Here is a 22378-nt window from a genome sequence, read left to right on the forward strand (position 1 = left end):
ATACTCTGAGAAGTACAGAACAATGCATTTAAATGCATACCTTAAAAAGAATGAACAGTGGATCTGCACAGTATGATTTTTACAATGAATACAATCACAAATCATTAAGAAATTAAGAAATTGTACCTAATACACTAGGAATATGATTCAATCTGTTCAAAAAAAGAGGAAAGCAAGCCTAAACAGTATTAAAACACACAGCTTAGAAAAACATCATAAGAATTACTGGCAAAATCCTTAGATTACCTTTTGGATCGTCTCAACATGCTGGTAGCAGGCAGAGAGAAATTGGACAGCACTGTCCAAAAGGAGTCAGACATGATCTTTAAAAGCTTTCATTGCTGGGAAAATACAGCACAATCAAGCCACTAGCAATAAATAAGGAACTAAATAATACCAGTGACAGAGCCAATGCAAATTCCCTGTAGACCTTGCAAGCTGTTCCATTAACGTGAGGCAGGCAGGCAAGCGTACATATTGCTGCTGTTTCCACTGCCTCTGTTTTCTCCCGGCTCCATCCCTGCCTCCCTCCCTCCACCTTAGGAGGCAGTGCAAAATGAGATATTTATTCCCTTCCTAATATAGACACTTTAAAACTGGAGTTTGTTGTATACACAGCATACACACTTTACATACATCTCTCTGTGTACATTCAATTATAATCACAAGGATTTTCAAGCAAAACCATAACCGGGTTCTGTCTGCAATCCTGAATAGCACACATGGTTTAAGCTGTGTCTGCACAGAGAGCACCACCGGCTGCCTAGTTCCTGGTTTCATTTTGAAATGGTGGCCCTTCTGCTTCCTAATGACAGGAGGAATATCAGGGGCATTTTGCTGATTTTTCTTTTAACGAATTTCCCATCTTTAAACAAATCCCACCTTTTACCTTAAGTAAACCGAGGGGGGGGGAGAGCAGGCAGAGTGGGTGGGAGGAGATAAAAAGAAGCAGCTGGCAATATTACAATGCCACTTAAGATCAGTTTAAAAACAGAAATCCATTCTCCCCCTGAAGTCAGCCACACCACATACACGTCAGTCACAGTAAACACGAACTTCTACCTAGCACTTGGTGCCTACAAAACAACTCAACCGGCTGAATTGTGACAACAAAACGCACCTCCTGTGATGCACATCAGAGGGTTCCCACACACACCCTTGCACATCAGCCACAAGTTCACTTTCCCCTCTTTGTGCCTGTAGAAATTCCTTGCCATGTTTTTGCTTTTTCCAGGGTCTAAAAACCTCGCTGTAGCTGCCTTTTCTTTCCTTTATTTTTGTTTTTTTATTTCAATATGCAATCTATTTTCTTTCTATTGCGGCTTTTTTAAGCACTTCTGCCAGTAGGAAGGCTAATGACGTTCTCATATTTCAGCCTTCTTGAGTGGCTTTTTATCACAGACATGAGAAAGATGACAATCAACAGCTGGCACTGCCTTCCATGCACAATACAGCCCTTAAAACACACATAAATGTCTGGGAGAAAGAAATCCCAGTAGGCTGCCTTTAGCTTTCCACTGAATCACATGAAAGAATTAGATGGTCTTCCTAACTCTCCATTAAATAATGGAGCATTTTAAATACATACATTTATCAAGAATCATAGTATCTGATTCAGCAAAGCATGCCCTTTCATCTGAGCTTTAAAGCAGGGAAATGTGATTTTGAGTGCTAGGGAAACCAACTCTCTGCTCAACACAACCATCCCTTCTAGTGCTTTTAAACATTTGTATCAAATGAATCTAAATCACATTCTGGTTTGATTTCACAAAGTTAATTTAGAGTACAACCAGACAAAACTCTGCCACTGTCTAATACTGATCAGAAAGAGCAAACACATTCATTTTTGTAGCCACATAACCTATACCAATGAAGTGCAGAGGAACAGCATTTTAGCCTTTACATAACCCTCCAATTCCAATAAACTATGGTTTTGAAAAGGTATACTCAGATTTGCATGTTTAAACAAATCATGTTTAGCTGACAGATTTACATTCCCGAGCAATAATGGGGGAAAAAAGTACTCAGTTAACTAACAAAATAAAACTATCACAATAAAAATTAATTCCTGACTGCTTATAGCTAGCAAGTAAGATCACAACCAGCTAAAACACCTGTATTCATATGAATTGTGCGGGTTTTTCAGAAGTGATGGAAAACTCAGTGGTTGAAGGCATATGATTTGGAACATCACTATATACTCAGCACCAGCTCTGTCACATCCCTTACAGGAAGGACACAAAAAGGAGAAGCCATTTTAGGAGAACACTCTTCATTGGCATCAGTGACTGACTGCTCTACGTCAGCGTTAACCCAGTGAAACCCTGTCTATCCTCTGCCATTCTTGGGGAGCACAGGACACCCAAAGCAGGGCAAGGGAATGGAGTGTTTGCTATCACTGGAAACCTGCGCATCCACCGATTTAACATGGTCCTGCAGAACACTTACTCAAGAACTGCAAAAAGCACTTTGGGAATTATATAACCCTGGTTCACACAAACAGCAGGAATTTCTTTAACACTTCATATTCCCGCTCTTCGAAAAGCCTGTTCCCCATGTCAACAGCAAAATCTAATCTGGCAAATCAGCATCTGCAAAGAGCTTATTTTGGGATTGTCCCCAAACATCAACCACAGAAAAATTCAGAGAACCCAAAAATACGTGAAGACACCATACTTGGAGTTTTTGCTCCAAAACCAGAAGAACACAATGAAACCATCAAACACCTTTTATAAATATGGCATGTCTTAAAAGGCGACAATGCCAACATCTGCAGAATTCACTTCAGTTGTAACAAATGTACGAAGCGTAAGGATTCTCACATCTACAATGACAAATGAAATCCTTCTACGGAACTATATTACTGTCACAGCATGATAAGTAAAGCATTTTGCGAGATTAGGACTAGAAACTTCTCAGTTTAAAAATACAGCTTTCTGCATATCAAAAAGCATGTCAAGAAAAACATCACATGCAAATAGGTTACGAGATGAGTTTTCTACTTTTTACTCATTAAAACATTAATATATATCTTTGAATTCTTGATCCTGAGGAATTCCAAGCCTGAAGAAACTTCTTTCCTTACAGAATTCTTCTGCTTGCCTTTCAGGGTATTCAGTCTCCATCAATCTCCCTAATGCACCTTCACATCATGCCCAACTAGTCCTCAGAAAAGACCACCTGCAGAACATTTCAGCAGCTCCTGTGATGATGGAGTATCCTCTGCCAACCAAATGTGTAGTTTCCAGGGCCCTCCTAATGACACTGCATCCACTGGACAGTTATAAATAGCCAATGTCAGCGACTTCCCCAATTTCTCATCTTTACCATTACCAAAGTAGGACATTAATTAAGCCTGACATTAAATGAGAATGCAATTAGGCAAACAGTCCACACAAAACCCATTACTTTCAGGACTTCTTTCACAGCAGCTACATTCATCATTAAATAAATTTACTTGGCACAAGACCATCTTCTTTTAAATAAAACCTGTCATTTTATAAGTAAGCTGAACTTCTTGTAAAGTTTGAGGCCATACCAAGGAGATCATGGAAGTCATTTTCAATCACAGAACAGTTTGGGTTGAAAGGGACCTTAAAGTTCATCTAGTTCTAACCCCCCTTCCATGGGCAGAAGAATATCTTTTGAAAAAGAATAACCCAACATTTAAAGTCCTTGTGATTGAGCACATTTTGAATTGACTACATAGCAAGAGAAGTTCCCACAAAATATTGACTATATTTAAATATTTCAACAAGAATAAAATGTGTAGGAACCCAATAGTTTTCAAACAAAGATAAGTTCCTGAGTCACATTATGGTAAAGGAAAGCTTTCAATGGAAGCCAGCTGAAATACTAATTGCAAAAAACTTAGCTCTTCCTAATTACTCAGTCACTCGAATAGCTACATCACACCAAATGTCACATAAACACCTGATGCTTTCAGACTTAACTTTTCTTAGTAGTCAACAACTACTTTTCTGAATAGCCCCAAACCCACTAATGATTCACTAGGAAATATTCAGACACTAAAACTGTTTTACTAGCAGAGCTAAATTGTCTAGAGGGGCCATTACAGAGAAGATACATTCTTTCTCTAGAAACAGAATATCAGATTTATTTTAAACATTAAATGATATACCCAACATCCACAAAATAATATTTTACTATAAGTAAACATAAGCCAATGCACAAGAACTGAAGAGATACCTGCTCTGTATCATTAACAATACAGTTAAATTTGTGTAACATGTAAAAATCTCTAGCAGAAAACTTTGGTCTTTCAATATAAAGAAAGGAAAAAATGTTCTTCCTATATGCTTTTAAAAAAGGAGGGTTCCTTTAAGAAAAAATTACATGGACGATGTGTGTTGAGCTATTTGGGGCATCATTATTATTTGAAGAATGACCTACGCAAATGAAGAGTGTCTGAGCAAACGAAGACAGTGTCTGAGCAGACTGCAATCTCAAGACACCTAACAGTCTGACAGAAAACATTAAGTTGAATATATCTTCTAAGATTCGTTCTTCTGTTGTTATTTGTTGGGTTATACAATCTTTGATTTCTTTCTTTCTTGGCAGAAAACACCCCACCTCCAAAAATCACCAAGCCAATACAGAAGAACCATACAGACTCTTCTACTCCAATGGTTCACACGGATTTCAACTGCTATCTCAGTATAAAGTGGCTTCCAAAAACACATTATATGAGATTAAACTGAGATCCGATGTTCAAATTTGGGGGAGGTGAAGAACAACCAAACTTGTCTCTGGTGTGCATTTCCCATGCAGGGAACATCTAGTGCCTGCACTAGTTAATGATTCAACACATCAGAAACATTTACTGAACCAGCTATCAGGCACTGCACACATATACCTGAATTAAAGCTGCCAGCTTCTCATGTAACTTTAATCCGGCGCAGTTACTGAACTAACAGGGGTTGCCATCATTATGGGTAGCCTGAAACATTATCTAATTCACTACTATACCACTGCAGAGCTTAATCATAAGCAAGTGCTCTGATTTCACAGTCCTAAAACAACTCTTACAAAACTGTACTCAGATATAGAGGATGTTAACTAGAGCTCTATCATCACAATCACTATTTTCTAAATGAAAACACTACCAAATAGTGATAAGAAGCAAGCACTGCTAAAATACAAAGTTAATTGCACCCAAAATCCTAACAGCATTTATAAGAGTCTTTCTTTGTATTTCTATTTACAACAGTATAACTTATTTGTATGCTATTATTCCATACAATACTATTCTTCAAAAATAGCACTAGTAAGATGTTTGGCAACTTCATCATAACATAAACTAAACAATTTCAAGCTCACAAAATTGATGATTGGGCTCAGATGCCTTGGAAAGGTCAATTATGCTCATTAAATAAGTTACTAGAATTTGCATTCTTTCCCAAGCCCCGTTGTCTCCACGAGTTATTCAAATGTCAGTTGTCTGATTTAATCAAATGTAACCTCAATAGTGATTCAACGCCATAAAAATGAGAAATGTTATTTGAAAAATACCAATACTCAACATCAGTTTTGAAAATGTCACTTCATGTTTAGACAGAAATCTTCTAACGTTTTAGCTGAAATATGCTTGAAAACACACAGTAACACTTGTGAGAAACACAAGAGAGCTGCTATAACCTTGATACCCTCATCCAAAGATCTTCCCTCCTCTTCACCAAGTGAAAATTTATCCAAAGGAAAACCTAGATTGAGCCTCTTGTTGCAGCACCATAGCATTTCTTCATCTTTATCATGTATTATTTATCGCAAGGCACTTAAAACTTTCTAACCTTTAATACCATGTTAATTTACTGTGCAACAGCATGTGCAATCAGGAAGATACCTTAATCTCTTCCCCTGACACTCCAACCAGCATCAGCCTCTCCATTGAGAAGTACAGCACTTCATCAACTTCAGTTCTTTGCAGCATTCTTCCACATCTGCTCCCTGCACTGAGTAACAAGACCAGACTCTTGCTAAATTCTCCCTAACAGGGGTTTTGTATATATTCCAAAGAACACATGGCACTTGATAGACATTATCCATAAGCCATTCCAACAAGACTGCTGCAGCACAGCAGATTTGAAAAAGCAGGTGTTATTACCCTCTTGTTTTACAGGAAAACTGCAGTGTGCAGTTTAAACGACAAATTAAGAGACACTTTATGTCTTTGCAAGGGTTGAGGACTGAAGAGTAACTACCAGTGGATGGTTACAACTAAACCACAATAACACACAAGCAATTAAAGTTAAATGAGTAAAAAGCTAAAAGGGAATAGAGCTGTACTTGTGTGGGTGAATTAGAGGGCCTTTTGTTACCCAGATCACAACTACTAGCTCACAACAGCAAAAAAGGCGTCCCTCTTCCATACAAGACCCATCTCAGAGCAGCAACCTGTGCAGACGCAGTACCAAGGCTCAACACGGTGCCTCCAGGCTTGGGGCTACATGTGGTCACCAGTGAGCTAGGAGTGCCCTTATCTGCTTGACAGCACATTACCCAGAAGACCAAATCAAGCCTGAACTCTAAAACAAGCTCTGGCATGTGATATGTTTCCAGGTATAATTCAGGCTGCTTACTCCAATCTGAACCTCCAGTGCTGGACCTTCCACTTCCCAGCTTGTTTCCCCATTTCTTTATTAACACACTTAGGCTCAGATGAAACGTTAAGGATATTGTAAAGCCCTTGCATTTGCCACAGCTTTTCTGAGACAAAAAGCTTATTTTGTAGAATGTTGGCTAAGAAGAATTATTCTGGGAGCAAGGGGAATGCTAATGTAATGAACAGACTAAAAGGATGAATTTTACATTTTCAAGCATCAATTCTTAATGAAGCTAGAGCATGGGATAAGAATAGACTTTACAAAATAAGCCATGGCACAGAAGAGACGTAAGAAATCAAAACCATGCTTGGGAAACATCATGAGTGCTGGTATACTACAAAAGAAAGATTAAAAGTTCATCCAGTTTTAAAGGCAGAATTGCATCCTAATTTGGCAGTGATTTTTCAACAGAAATTGGTCCCTACTTTTCTTATTCCTTTGGAATAATACGAATTTTCACAGCAGAAGCTTAGCTTTTGATCTTGAAGTCGAGGAAAGCTGTTATCAACCAACAGGCAAACAAACTACTCAAGGCTGTGAGCCTCAGAAAATACAATGGACAAGACAGACTGAATATGAGAACAAGCTTGGACGACTGATTTTTGTAACAGTACAGATTTATACACCTCTATAAACTGTTTTACAGTAATTCTGAAGAAACCCACAAAGGTGATGCATTACAAAAGTAATGTATCCTAAAATACACATAATATTTAGAAGCGTTTATAACAAAGGAATTTACTTTATATGTGACTTCTAACATGTACGTCCTCCTGTACGTAGAAGTAGGGAGGTCTAGAACACAGAAGCCAATTTAATAAATGAAGATAAACTAGCCCAAACTGAATTTTCTGATTTGAAGGAACAGACACGTATGGAACTTTAACTGATTTCTCCAGAGATAAATGCATTTTAAAATATTAATAACAAAGTTTAAAAGTTTAAAATGCTAAATCTCACTACACTGTAAGGTAACACGTTAAAAATGGCACAAATAAATTAATATAGCTAGTAACAAAAATATATAACAGAAATGCTCTTTTTTAAAATAAGTATGACTTACCTAGCCCATCTCAACAGTGATCTTTAAACCACCTCAGATACAAAGAAAAAAAGTTCAGAAATGGGAATACTCATCCTCTACTCCCCTTCTTATCTTCCAAATTGTGATTAGAAAATTGAGCACTCTACAAATTGTATAAGTTAGAGGGCAAAATACCAAAATTTAAAGAAAAATTATGCCATTTTTAAAACATTTTCTTACAAAACCAAATTTAGGCTTCTATAAAACTACCACTAGTAATAAAAGCAAGTATTTCTAGCTCGTTACATTATTTGGTAGAACACACAAACTAGGAAACAAACAGATTAAGTAATGCATGCAACACCACCTGCTTGTGCAAAGAACTTACTTTAGGCAGAGAAAATCAGACTTGCAAAATGAATAAATAAAGTACTTTTTACAATACCAACCACTTACAACAACAGTATGTAAAAAACAGACTGTGGCTTCCTGTGGTGTAGTCTGCAGCTGCCCTTATTCTGAGTAGGAAGGGGAGAGTTGCAGAAGCGACAGGTCACAGTTTTATGATCCATCTTGATATCAGAGGAGGCTGCACACACTAAGCCATGGGGTGCAGGCTGGAACACGTCCCCATGGGCTGTTCCTCTATGTCAAAGCTGAATGCAGCTGTAATCAACTCCATTTTGTTCAAAGGAATGGCAGGTTCTCTGCAAGGGCAATGCAGATACTCATGACTTTAAAAGGAATACTTCAGGTCAATATTTGTGTGTTGATTCACTTGGAAACTGGACATTTAATGATTTTGGAATCTTCCAACTTCTCATAAGCAGAATGGATGAGCGGATGCATTAAAACAAAGTGCGGAGGAAAGCTGACAGGGATTTTTACCATATTTCTTTTGGTTGAATCCTTTTGCCCTAAAAATTTGCTGAGAATTATAACCTGACCTGCTCTGTTGTTATTTTAAATTTCTCATCTCTTCACAAATAAAACTGAGATTCACAGGAACAAAAGTTGGAACAATAAAGCAAGCACACAAAAAATAATACTCATCTTCCAGACAAACTGTAACCCAAATTTTCATTATCACTTCTACTTGTACAGCCAAGTCTTCTGATAGACTCAAAAGTATTACTTCCACAACTTATTTTTTGTGTGTTTATATAAATAAGTGCCTATCTCATCAGCCCAGAGATGTGACAAGTTGACTCTCACTGCACAGCAAGTCTTTCCCAGATGGCTGGATCAATGACATCCCTGCTCTAAAGACCTGAAGGTCTAAAGAAAGGAAAGGACAGGAAGGAAAACAAAAGCACACAGAGCTCTTTCACCACAGCCAAGATTACTGTTTGAAGATTTTATTTTAGAACATTAATAATTCATAATGACAGTGTAATGTAAACTAGGTTAGAAGATTATGCTCTCAAGTACCACACAAGGGATTGAATGACAGCATAATAACTGCTAGCCACAGCAGCAAAATTTTAGGAGGTAAACGAGGGGAAGAGAGCACTTGGAGGGCTAGAACAAGCAAATTTGAGATGCATGAACAAAATCAGGAATAGAGATACTGAAGAAAAGGGGAGAACAGATGCAGCCCATAGAAAAGAGCACGCAAGGATACAGTACAGAAGAAAAGCTCCCCTGCAGGCCTTCTGGCATGGTATAGTTTTCAGTATACAAACAAGAGCTTAAAATTGAGATAAAAATTCAACATCATGCAGGTTAGCAAGACACAGCTGAAATGGAATTCAATTTTAGAAGCGGGCTCAATGGTACCCTGAAATCTGCTTTACATTCTGAACTTTCCTTAAGCTTTCAGGGTGCTATTGATCCACTAAATGGTTTATCTGTCTGCATTAGAAATTGCAACTCATGGCTTCAAACAGCTCTTGTTTAAGAAAAGAGGTGTCTCCTGCTCATAGGCAGGAACAGTCCCGTGCTAATGCAAGCAGCTGTGTCACCCAATCTCTGCTTCTCCCCAGCTCAAGTCCATTAAGTTGGCACTAAGTACTCGCTATTACTGCACCTCTACTATTAGTGTTTCAGTACGGGATGTCAACAGGCCTGTCTGCACACTCACCTATTTTCCAAGTCAAAACTAAAAATAGCACATGGTTGCCTCATAGTACAATTAAAAACAAATTGTGGAAGATACATGGGACTCTCCATCAACAATAATAAACGCATGACGACCTGGTTAAGAATATATATTTCCTTCTCAGAATTATTCCCTTGCCAAGAATCTTTCAACGCAGGGGTTGTTTCTGTATCCATGCTGAAGATCAAAAAGCCTTTGAGGAAGAAACTATATGGAAGGAAGGTTTTTGTACAGAACTGAGCACATTACTATCATTTGAGGAAATCACTGCTATCTGAGGGTAAGGGCAGAAAAAGAAAAGCTTCCATATTTACTACAGTCTCTTAAGAACCTTCTAAGCTTTTTGTTCCTACTAAAAGTTGGTAGCTTGTCCCAGTCATCCCAAACTCTCTGAACAGGGTAGGGGTAGTAGATGAGTCAGCCCATTTACCAGCAGATCACAGCCTTCAAAACCAATTATACAGAAAAACAGTTACAGAACACTTGGACTATAGGTGAAATGGCTAGCAAACACTAAAGCCCTCCAACTTCTCAAGTCACAAGTACATACTCCCCTTTGGGAGCCTCTGATTTCCCAGGGCAAACTACCAGGTTATACTTTACAAGTGCTCCCACTGAGGGCAGCCAAATGGTGAGACGGAGAGACAAGAATTCACACCTCGAGCTCCAAACTGAAGGGTTTAACTCTTCTGCTACTGCAGAAGAGTTCCATTCCAGGCAGAATGTAGGGATTTTAGCATTAATACAATGCCCTGACATGAAAAAATGACAACATTCAGACCACAATGCCTCACTATTTCCAACCACGTGGCAAGCAAATGGACAGTTTCTGATCAGCATAAGAAAAACAAAAAGACATCTGAGCTTGCCAAGTTTTAGGTATCACCAATATGTCCCTCCCCTGTAGTCTCCTTCCCCTAGAGGGGAAAAACTATTCCCAAGAATAATAACTGGTAGAAAAGAAAAGGAGTAAAAAGAAAAATTTCCATTAAAAAAGAAATTAATTCAGGGAAACTCATTCATTCATTCAATGTGAGATGTAGATTACAATTCAGTTGCCAAAAGATTACCTACTCAAAATTCACCATTTCACATTTTGCATAATGATATATTCACAAAGTTGTTCTGTTACTCATTATTTCTGAATTGCTTATCTACTCTGTTTCCAAAAGTGACATTATACTGTCTTGCAGTCAACTCTGACCAATTATTTAGCACATTTAAGAAAGCAGAACCTGTACCAAACCAAGCACTATACCAGGAGGGTATCGCTTGCTGCAAACCCAGAACAATTTCCAAATGTCATTCAAGCTGAATATAGTCCTCTTCATTAATCCTCTGACATTTGTCAAATTGGAAATTCTAACTAAAATAAACTCGAAAGACCTGTATCAAGTGACTTTAAACTAAAAGGAAATTTAAGTAGAGATAGGAAACTATCAGCAACTCTTGACAAGCTTTTGGGTATTTCTCAATAAAAGCATAAAGAACCTCACTAAGTCTGAATTCTGAAATGCTTTTTTATCTTCCCTAAAAAATATGGAACTTCTCCCATTTACAGGTGCCTCCCTACTTCTGTAAAATACGTGTAGCTTTCAAAACCCAAGAGAGCAGGCTCACTGATGACACTGCACATCCAGCCACACTCAGACACCCAAACACGACATAGCACTAAATATAGGTCTCCCCTTATCTACTGCAACAGCTTATACAAAAAAGGTTTTAACAGGCAGCTCTCCCAGTACATTTGCTGAACGTCTACATCTATTCTTGTTACTACCAGTTATTGATTAAATACTTGTTTCTTAGAATAGGCTTTTTATGTAAATAAATTCATATATTCTTAAATGGTATCACAGATGTCCACAAAATCCTAATTATATAAAACACATAACATCATAATTACACACTGATCAAGTAATTATGTACTGAGCTCAAACACTAAGTATTTTGGAGCAACATTAGGTTTCCCATTTTGTTTTACTTAAAGAAGACAGCAAGGACCTGACCACCACCACATTAGAGATGATCACCAGATTATGGAAAAAAAAAAAATCCATGAAAGTATTCTGTAAAGCTATAAAAAATTAATAGCTATTATCAACGGACATTATTAAAATTGGAACATCCAAGGGAAAACAGTCTTATAAAAACAATCTTTACCATATAAACCTATAAGAACATGTTCCACAACTAGCATGAATTCATAAAAGCAAAACAGCATGAGAAAAATCATTGAATAATGCAGCTGAACTGAATTCTTCTCTTTGATTTGTTAGGATAAAGCAAATTTCCATTGAGACTTCACCTCACCTGCAGCACCCAGAGATGCCAGAAATACGGCACTTGAACGCTTTTATCCTGTTATCACAAACAAATTAATCCATTTCCAGCTTGTATCTTGCCAAAGGTGTTACAGGGAGTGCAATGGTTTTTTGAAAGGGAGAAATGCACAGTCTTTAATCTCAAACCTATTACTTCCAAGTTAGAACAATTAATTCATGACATCTTTTAAGCAACCTGATATCAAGAAATGCTGTAAATCATATTTTGATTAAAGGACAAATAGGGGTGTAAAAAGGACTTGCCAACTCATAAATAGGACCAGCTGTGAATCATGGCCTCATTTTCCCCTTCAGTAATTTGACTTCTCTGCTACCCCCAGAAGAGTGCAAGCCAGATCCCAAATATGAGACTCAATACTTCAGTTTAATTTTGGACACCATTCTCTTTTCTTCCTAAAGATACATGACCTTAATTCCATCCCACAGCTGCATCAACTATAGCAGTCTTATTTCACCTGCTATCAAATTTATTATTGTAATGCTGCCACTGCACATTTCCTTTTGCTCTTTTGAAAGATTTGCATTCTTTTCAACTGTTCAAAGGTTATGTATAGAGTATTTGCATTCTTAGATCTTTCACAAGCCATGGACTTCCATGCTGACTGGTCCCAAGATGCATCAATGCCATCCACATCAAAATATCAACATCACGAAATACAAGCAATGTAGATTCTTGCAAATGAAGGATACCAGAAGCAAAAAGTGAGAAATGGTTAAAAGTAAGGCATAAGTTTTTTATGTTTCCACCAGTTCCTAGTAGCACTTGCATATCCACAGAAATGAACCAGTGCCTGGCTAACCTGAGGGTGTTAAGCTGAGTAGATCAATACTAGCAGTAACTTGCCAAGATGAACCTTTGCTCTAAGCAAGCAGGAATGGCTATCACTGGCACTGTAACCAAGTAAACAAAACTACAACAAAAGAGGACTGGATAAAACAGGATCAAGAGCTGCACAGGTGAAAGCAACAAGGACAAAAATAAAGAGTTATTATAGTGGACCTAAGCTCTTGCACAGAGCCATGTATCTGTGAATCATCAACCATTCAGTATTTAGAGAGCAGATGGCTGGAAGGTCCCCATATGTGAAAAACATATTAGCAGGAAGAGTCAATAGTAACAGTAGAATATAACCTGACACTAAGACTTTTATATGAACTATTCTTAAAGAGAAAAACGGACATGGATCCATGTCAAAAGCCTGAGGATTGAAGGATTCCAGAGGGAAAAAGAAAAAGCAGTACCAAAAAAGCTTTTGAAACTAATCAATAATCGAAAAAGAACAGTTCTCAACTGACTAACAGTAATCTGATTTTGATACTTAATTGCTACTTACCAGCCTGTCAATTAGCCCCAAAGCTAAACAGCATTTAATCACATTTAATCACCCTGTTGTAAAGGAACATTACCCAATACCCACCCTTAAATAACAAACACGTAGTTAAAATTACATTGATGACAATGACATTAAAATGTTAGGAGACTGCTCTCTGGCCACTGCCCTTCACCTCACTGCAAAGTGCTGCCATGATGAGCACCACATTAAGAATTTTCCCTAAGTGCTTCCAAACGTGCAGGGAAAGCAGCAGGGACACTGGGCAAGCACCTCTCATCACGGCAGCACACACTAAGTACAGACACATGCTACATCCCTTTCTTTCGCTGACAACCCGATTTCCACTCAACACATGGGATATATGTTACTGCCCATTAGAGGGCCAGATGCCTAAAATAGCTCAACTTCACATTTTCTGGTTACTCTTACCAGAGCTGGCCAGCAAGAGCAATCTTCCTCTGAAATAACAGTCTAGATCCAGGGGCTATTGCATTACCACCTGATGAGTAACTGAAATTTGACCGGCTACATCCACACTGCAGCATGTGAACTTCAAAACCAGCCCTCTGATGGCTATGCTGGCTCAAGTTTTAAGTAGGTGCCTCCAAGCTCCAGTTTCATAACTGCACACACGAAGATCTCTAGCTTGGTTTAGCCTTGGTCTGTGACTGCCTCACTAGGTGAATTTTCCCCCCAGTGACTAAGCTGAAGGTTTCCACTGGGGCCACTGATGGACAAGCAGGTTCCATTGTAGCATAACATGGAGGAAGCGCTAATCCAGCAGGAAGAATACACCAGTCAAGCTCTCAAACACTTTAATGGAAACTGAGCTGGTTTCAAGTTGCTTTGGTTTACAAACTCTTGTACCTCACATTTAAGCCTGCAAACAACAGGCTTGATTTTACTCATTATTCCTTGTAGACACCGTGTTGGGAGACAGAGACTTCAACCTGCTGGCTTCTCTAAAAACTAACACACATCTACAGAGCGCAGTCCCCACAATTCTAGGCAGGGCTTTTTTAGGACACTCTATGCCAGTTCACTTTTAAGTTGGTTTTCTTGACATCAGCCATGCCTGTTGAGGGTTCTTTTCCTGCATGGTACGAGCCGCACATGTACTTGGAAGCGAGCACAAGGTACAACCAGGAATTTACATGCACACACAGGTAGAAAGGTTCCCATTCCTTAATTCACTTTATCTTTCGTAAGTTCATAAATGGTCACACAAACAGCAAACGGTTAGAAATGCCTAGTCGATACCTCTCCTTACCTCCACTGAAAAGGACGGCTGTAGCACGGACTAGATGGATTGCTGTGGGGTTGTGAGTTCAGGTAAAATACTAGAGGAGAAGTAACAAGTGCACAGTCAGCACTAAATGGGAATTTAAGGTGCTGCAGACCTGGAGCAGATGTAGGAGAGAACATGTGCTGATGAACATCAGTTCCTCGGCAGTGGGAGTACAAAGGAGAGGAGATTCTGACAAGGTACCGCAGTAGGAAAAAAAACATAAATCAGGGTCAATATCACATCTTCTGTTTCAATTCAAAAAAAAGCGAGATACTTCCAAAATACAAGTTATATCCTCTGAACAAATGCAATAAACTAAGCGACCAAAAGTAATCTTTCCGATTATCATCCAAACCAAAACGTATTTTTTCAGCCAATTTAGTATCTATGCAACGTTATTTTTCCACTAGGAAAATCTTCCAAGCTGGAATTAGCCAAATCCTTTTTTTGTACTGATTGCCAGGCTTTCTGGAATACACATCATTTAATGTAAACCCTTAACGTAAAACCTTTAATTGAGGAAAAAATAACAAATTGATAATGGCAACCCATACAGACATTGACCATTTATACCACAGCCTTCACAATTTGGGAGCTATGATTCCAAGCCACACTGTGGCAACAATAGAAGTATGCCACTGTGAAAACACAGATTACACAAACCATTAACTAGGAAATAACAGTTAGCACTGACAGGGGTTTAGAACAACTAAGTAAGCCTGAAAGCAGCACTGCAAAATAGCTTTACCCTCATTTTAGCAATGGGGACACTGAGGCACAAAGCGGTTAAGTGACTTGTCCACAGCACATCCATTGCAGTGCCTGGATTACAGCTGAGGACACTGATCCCCAGCTCTGTGCTTGGTTCTGTGCACTGTGGTGTGTTGCAGGGTTAGCAGCCAACACACATCCATACACACAGAGAGCACAGAAAATTTCCCAAAGTAGCTGCTTTCCAAAAAGCTGCAAACAGACTTTAACATGAACACAAAAATGAGGTTCTAACACCTACTTTATTGTGCTATACACGATGAGATGTCCTTCACTAGAAATAAAGTAAAAGTTAATATACAAATACTGGTACTGTAAGGTGTGCTTATGTATTCGAAACTTGTTACACTAGTTTCAAACTAGTTACAAACTAGTGCCACTGTATTCTTAGAACTCTAACTCTGATCTTCATTGAGGGCTGAAAAAAGTTTCTATTTACTATATTTAAATATAAAAGTGAGCAAAAGAGACAGCTAGGGAGCGCTTCAGCTTTTGTTTAGCATTTTACACTGGAAGCCCTGAAGTCAGTGTTCCTTGCTTTAAATTTCCTAATGAATCCAAATACTCATCAGTAAGTAACCTCTGGATATTGGACATCCTCTCCACCAGCAATTTCTGCTTTAAAAGAGTCCACAGGCAGGAAAGGTTAAGCCTGCCTCACACCCTGCTCCTCCCTTCACTAGATTCATTTCACCTCCTCTACTAATAAACTTAGTATTAAATAGACAATTTCCTTAATTTTACCTAAGGGAAATAATAAATCTAATTACAAACTTCATAAATAGCAGTTTTCATCAGTAGATTTCAAAGCATTTTAAAAGGACACAAGCATTAAAAAGTAACTGCTTGTTTAAAGTTCATTTGTAGAAATACATGTGGCAATGTAAGTCAAGATCCAAATCTAAGAGTTTCCAATAACATTCTTAAAAGATAGGAAAGGTAGAAAATCTTGGAGATTTGAGCCCTGTGACAGCTTCCTGGCAGATTATTAAAAGTACTTTTTAAATCTGACAAGTGATAAAATGAGAAAGACAGTTACAAACATACAGTTACTATATTCATTAATGTTTGGTACAAAGCCTAAGCACAATGTACCCCAGTTAAAAACACCCAAATATTGCTCTGTTCTGGCTGTACTTTGTGGTACATGTCGAACAAAAGTAAAAGAGTAAAGCTTCCAACTGAAATTTCGTGTACAGCCAAAATACGCATCACAGATCAAGAAACTTCTAACAAACAGAAAATTCTGACTTGTTTTTCTTCATAGTTTCAATTTGAAACGTTTAGGTGCAATTCATTTTTCACAACAGTCCTTACTGGATCCGCAGAGATGGGGCTCCAAGCCTCTGTTTCCTCCGTTTCATCATTGTGCTGATACACTATGTTTCTTCCCAGCGTATGAGAGGCTTAGAGCCAGGAAGGAGAACCCACCGTTATCACTCCAACACAGAGCACAGAACAATCAGTGCAGTTCCAAGCTCTTCGTGTACCCCCAACGTCAGAGAGACCTCAGGTGTTCAGTAATGGTCCAGATTAATCACATGGCTCATGTCAAAAACCTAATTATTTTGAATGAAAAATAATAGGAATATCTTCTACAAGTCTATTTGTAGCATCCAAGGAAAGGAAACAAAGCCCACGAGTACGACAGGAAGGCACAGAAGAGTCCAAGACACAAACTGGCCATCTGACCTGTCACGCAGCCAGTGATACAGCCCAGACCCAGCCTGGCTGAGCCCACAGCAAATCAGTGACAAACTTCTCCTGGGCTTCAAGGAGCAGGAAGAGTGGCTCGCACCGAATCAAAAGGAAAGCGTAAAGCCAAAGGGAGCGATGGCACACTTGAAAGGATTCTGGCAGAAATCTCACATAGCAGCTTGAAAACTCACACTGCGATAGGAATAGAGTCACTGCTCCCAGCCAAAGCCCTTGCAGAGTCATCAGCGGTGCAAAGAGCAGCTGTTCCCGACCGGAGGGAACACGTGAACCAGCCCTTCTTCAGTAATCAATCCCCTTAGGAACACACACAACTTGAGCCTTAAAACATCTTCCTGTAACTCCAGAGCTGTGCTTCTGCTACAAACTTCATGGATTCTCCCACTGAAAACAGCAACGGCAATTGCAGGAGCCTGCGGAGCCAAATGCTGAAGGAAGGAGGAGGGAAGGGGGGGACACCTTCATTAGGAGACAACATTCCCTTGTACAGTGCATGTCTTGCACTTCTGTTAGCAAATGGTAGTTTCAATCGGTTTCAAGTAATCTCCATCAATTCCAGCTATTAATAAACAGCCCCAAAATAATGCCCAGCACTTTTGAAATGTGTATTTCCAAGAAGGTAGCTTCCCCAAAAAAATTTCCTCATAGATTTATTTGATAGACTTCAAAGTGTTGAAGACTCTAGGCTGGTAGAGACTGCTATTCTCATGAGCAAGTACTCATCAACCAAGTAAATTCCAGATTACAACTCCAGATATATCTTCAGATTCTTTCCTGGATGATGTATCTCCGTGTCTTCATCCCCGGAGGATACATCCTGGAAGGTATGTATCTTCAGATTCTCCCCCAATTCAAACCACAGCAGGAATGCCCCAAACTACAAGATCCCAGTCTCTCAAAAACTATGTCCCATCAGGAGAAGAACCTGCCACTCCCAAAAGTAAGGGCCACGGCACCCAGGGTGGCTGTTCCTTAAACAACCAGAGCCCCTAAACTCTGCCCCCCCCAAACCCATGCCATGCTTTCGGAGTAAGAAAGCACAGCAAGCCACAAAAGGTACAAATTTGGTATGTCATGTACAATTTTAGTATACTTGTTAAATGTGAACCTGGATTAAGTAGGGGAAACGATAACAAAAGCTGAAGAAAAAGACTTTTCCTACTTTTAAGTCATTGAGGAAAACCTCCATAAACTCTTTCTCTTTGAGATCACGCTATATATAGAACACTAAAATCCCCCTTATTCACTATATCACTTTTTTAATAGAAACAAGGTTTTCACATTATTTTTAAAGCCTAATATACAAATAGCAACACTCGTACGGAGACCTGCAGGAATAATTCGGCACGTTCCACCCCCAGAGCCAGCCCCACATATCAGTTTAAGAATGCCTGGTTATTTTTGATCTACTGCTTGTGGGCTGCTTCTACACAGCTCAGAAAAGGATGGGGTGGTTAGCAAACACCACCGCTTTCTCTCCCCATCCATACAAAGTTTCACAAGCAGAAAGCACTGAAGAGAGGCATTATTTCTTACTCTGTTTCCGGATCCGAGACCAAACAGAGTGAGAAGGAAGCAAAACTCCCCATTCCTTTTTCAGAACTACTTTTTTCTCCATTTCCAGCACACTGGCTTCCCCACGCTTGAGGCACACCACTTGCTCCTGGCAGGGAAATGGCATTCAGCAGAAGTGCTTAGCCACCGAGGAGAACAGAAATGGAATGATATACTCCATTTCTCTGCAGATACAGAGGAAATTCCCACAGCACCTGAGCATGGCAAGACAAAAGACATAAACCAGCACCAAAGGCCAGAATTCTTTTTTCCTGTCATCAAACCTGCTGTTGTTTTCCAAGCTCTAAAATAAAACAAGTAATAACAGATATAAACTTGTATTCAACATATCCTCCCAAAGGAATTCCTTGGTGTGTCAGAGTGTTATTTTACTGTCAAGAAACTGGGGGTAAGTTTTAACAAATTATGATGAAGACTTGTTTAATGAAATACCCTATGAAATGTCTAAGGCTGCAGAAACTAAGAACCTTCAGAGGTTTATAAGTAGAAGGGAAGGGCAGAGGAGAGAGAGAAAGAGAGAAAACGAGCCCCACAATAGACATAAATTGCCTTAAAGAGAGATTAGAAGGAATAAAGACTACCATTATAGCCTTGCTCATGTCTTTAGCAAGCACTATTAAGTTCCTTACCGCATTTCATAAAGATAGGCATAAAAAATTGAGATAAATACTATTTATCAGCACCCATCACCTTCAAAAGAGCAGTTTGTAATATTTGATTTATTTAAATGTGTATTTTAGTGCACATATTCTGAATTATAATTATTTTTTATGTTTCTCATGTCCCTATGTTCTTCCTCCATCCACACACAGACTTTAAAAGGGTATTTGATACAGATGGTTGACAGCAGGAAAGAATTAACAAAGAATAACTTGCATCTGAAATCAGAAACTGGTTTAGCCAATTTTAGTTGGCTGCAGAAATTACTCTTCTCAAATTTAGATATAATGTAGGAGAGAAATCTTTTCTTATTGAAAATTTTGTGTTTAGATAGTACAGAAATCACAGCGACCCAGGCTGGTAACCTTGCCTAGGAAACCATGTGGATGGCAAATATAAACCCACGTTTCTCATAAGAACCTGAACGGGTCAATCCAGTTCATGCTATAAACAGGTGAATTTATTAAAAACAGGGTACTGAACAAGAAACCAGATGGTTCAAACACAACCCCAACTCGATTTAGTGACTGCTGATTAGCTGGGGAGGCAACTGAGAGAAGACTGTGCTGCATCTTGCAGTCGCAATGAAAATGTGCAGTTTACAGCCTGGTCTCTTGGATGCCGAGTTGGTGTTATACACATGAATGCACATGAGCACTTCATCAGGAGCCCCATCTTGCTGTGCAGATCCCACCTTTGTCCTTTCAAGTCTGGAATGTCTCTAGTGTGCTTCAAGTGCAGTTGCACATCAAAACCATTTGAAAGCTGCAGCCAACAATACAAAAAACAATCTCTGTGCAAAGAGAGCACCAAAGAACAGAACTGGGTAATCACTGGAAATAATTAAACCACTTCCACTAACAGGATGGAGATCAAAGTTTGGGTCTATCACTTCACATTCACTATTTGAAATTAAAGAAAATATTCATGAATGGTAATTACTTTTTGTGAACAAAGCATGGGGAAAACATAACCAATACATTTATATGTATTATTTATCAAAGGAAAACTTTGAACTCTGATTATTGAACCACACCAGAGAGAGAAGATAACTCCTTGTTCCTGTTCTCATGCTTATATTATTCAGCCTCTTAGTAGCCTGCAACTCAGTTGAGTATACTTTTCTTTAGTGTATTAAATATAATCCCCCTAACAGAAACAGACACACTTTAAGCACATTAACAACAAAATGATATCTAAATAATCAGGCATTCCTCTTAATGTCACCATGCATACAATTCCCCCATCTGTTTTATATGCCTGCTCACTCTGTGCTGATTATTTCACGATTAGACTACAAGATCTTCAAGGCCAAAGCCATCATTTACATCGTGCTCGTGCTCCCTTCCTCTAATATGGAAGCAGAATCGCTAATGAACAGACTTTACAGGCTCTATTTCATCATCCATTCTCTTCAGCCTCTACCCAAAACCTTGTTTAGGTGACAAAACTCCTCTTACTCTCCGGCCAAAGAGCCATTGAACTCCACTCTTTTTCCTTAGTACAAACAAGCATACCAACTGTTGTTGTTGTGGCTACAATCAATTCCTGCAGAAAAATAGCAACTATTAACACCGACCCAGGCAAATATGAAGCAATGAGAGTCCGGTGAAGAAAAAGAAGCATTGTCAGGAAGAGCTTGACCTTCTGCATGTGGCGATGACAAATACCATAGCTAGTCCACAGTGTAAAACCTTTCTAACTCAACAATCAACCGAAGCAATCACCTAGCAAGCAGCAACAATCACGCCTTCATTCTGCTTCAGTCTGGATGGAAAATAATTATTTCCTCCCCAAGTACAATGTTTTTACAGTAGCAGATGCACCCAAGCCTCCAGACTAGCACACAGACAAATGCTGCATGGCTGTGTATTTCTACAGAACACAATTGGTACTGAACTGCTACAAAGGCTGGAGTTTGTGCAGAAAATGGATGCACCTCTTGAGAGTTTCTGGCTCCAAGCCAGGTACTGCATCCTTCTGTCAATTCCTGCTTCTGCTCCTGTCAGTGAACAAAAGTCAATGAATGACAGTCGATGAATCGGGGCTTAGCTACATCCATAACCAACCCTGCTCATTAGCTACGGAACAACAGCTTTCCAGAATAAAATTTGTTTTCAGAATTTAGTTTTGCTTCTGAGGTTCACTGTTCAGTTGATTCAAGCAGAGGAAAAGCCTCCAGAAGAACTGAGAACTGCCTACAATCTGTATTTAAGTGCACATCATTAGGCCAACCTTTTTGACAGAACAGTTGAACAAATTTCCACATATTACATGTGTACTTTTTACATATATATACACACATATTATAATTATTCCACTTCTTGATATAAATTCCTCTAATTCCTCATTCCAAGACTAACAGTGGATTTCTTCTAAATCAAGCAAGCACTCTGATACTGGGATATGGAAATCATGTACATCAGCTCCACAACACCCATATGCTTAACAGTACAGCATCAGCACAGTTATACAGAGGCCACCATGTACTATTGACTGCTTAAATAGTTAAACTTTTCAAACAAGAAGAAATCATTTGGTAGACTTAACTACATAATCTGTACTTCCAGAAACTGCACTCAAATAACCAGTTAGAAAACACAGGCAACTGACAGAGGACATTTCAGTTCTTCATAGATTTTCAGCCTCACTTACAGTGCAGCCTGATGCTTAAAATTCATATTTTGGATCTTCTTGACACAGGTTGCTAAATTTCTTCACATAATGATGTCTTAAAAGGCATTGTGGAAGAAAACTAAAGTAATGAAAACTGAAGGTGTTACGTCAATATAGAAACAAAACATTCAGTTACTTGGTTTAGTTACTACTAAATAAAGCATTTGAAGTTATTTGTATCTCAGGTATTTCAAATGTGAGTACATGAATGGTTTTGTGTCATACCCACCTCCACGCTTGAACAAAGGAAGGGAATATCTCTGGC

At 38.9% G+C, this 22378-nt stretch overlaps 1 protein-coding gene across 16 annotated transcripts in view; it reads right to left on the reverse strand.

The window, feature by feature from the left end:
* MAST2 (microtubule associated serine/threonine kinase 2) overlaps positions 1-22378 on the reverse strand; it is a 201268-nt gene that overhangs the window by 87430 nt on the left and 91460 nt on the right. For 11 of the 16 annotated variants that reach the window (XM_061344957.1, XM_061344962.1, XM_061344956.1 and 8 more), the window contains one exon: positions 14698-14904. The exons of 4 other annotated variants lie outside the window; for them this stretch is intronic. In XM_061344957.1, coding sequence (XP_061200941.1) covers positions 14698-14904 — 207 coding nt within the window. Of the gene's footprint in view, positions 1-14697; positions 14905-16803; positions 17036-22378 lie in introns of those variants that run through there. One more of the 16 variants, XM_061344966.1, reaches the window with a different exon arrangement.

This window comes from Neopsephotus bourkii, unplaced genomic scaffold (genome assembly GCF_033783945.1).
Source record: "Neopsephotus bourkii isolate Nb327-2 ecotype Australia unplaced genomic scaffold, CSIRO-AGI_Nbou_v1 NB_234, whole genome shotgun sequence".
In the NCBI taxonomy this organism is placed as follows: Eukaryota; Metazoa; Chordata; class Aves; order Psittaciformes; family Psittacidae; genus Neopsephotus; species Neopsephotus bourkii.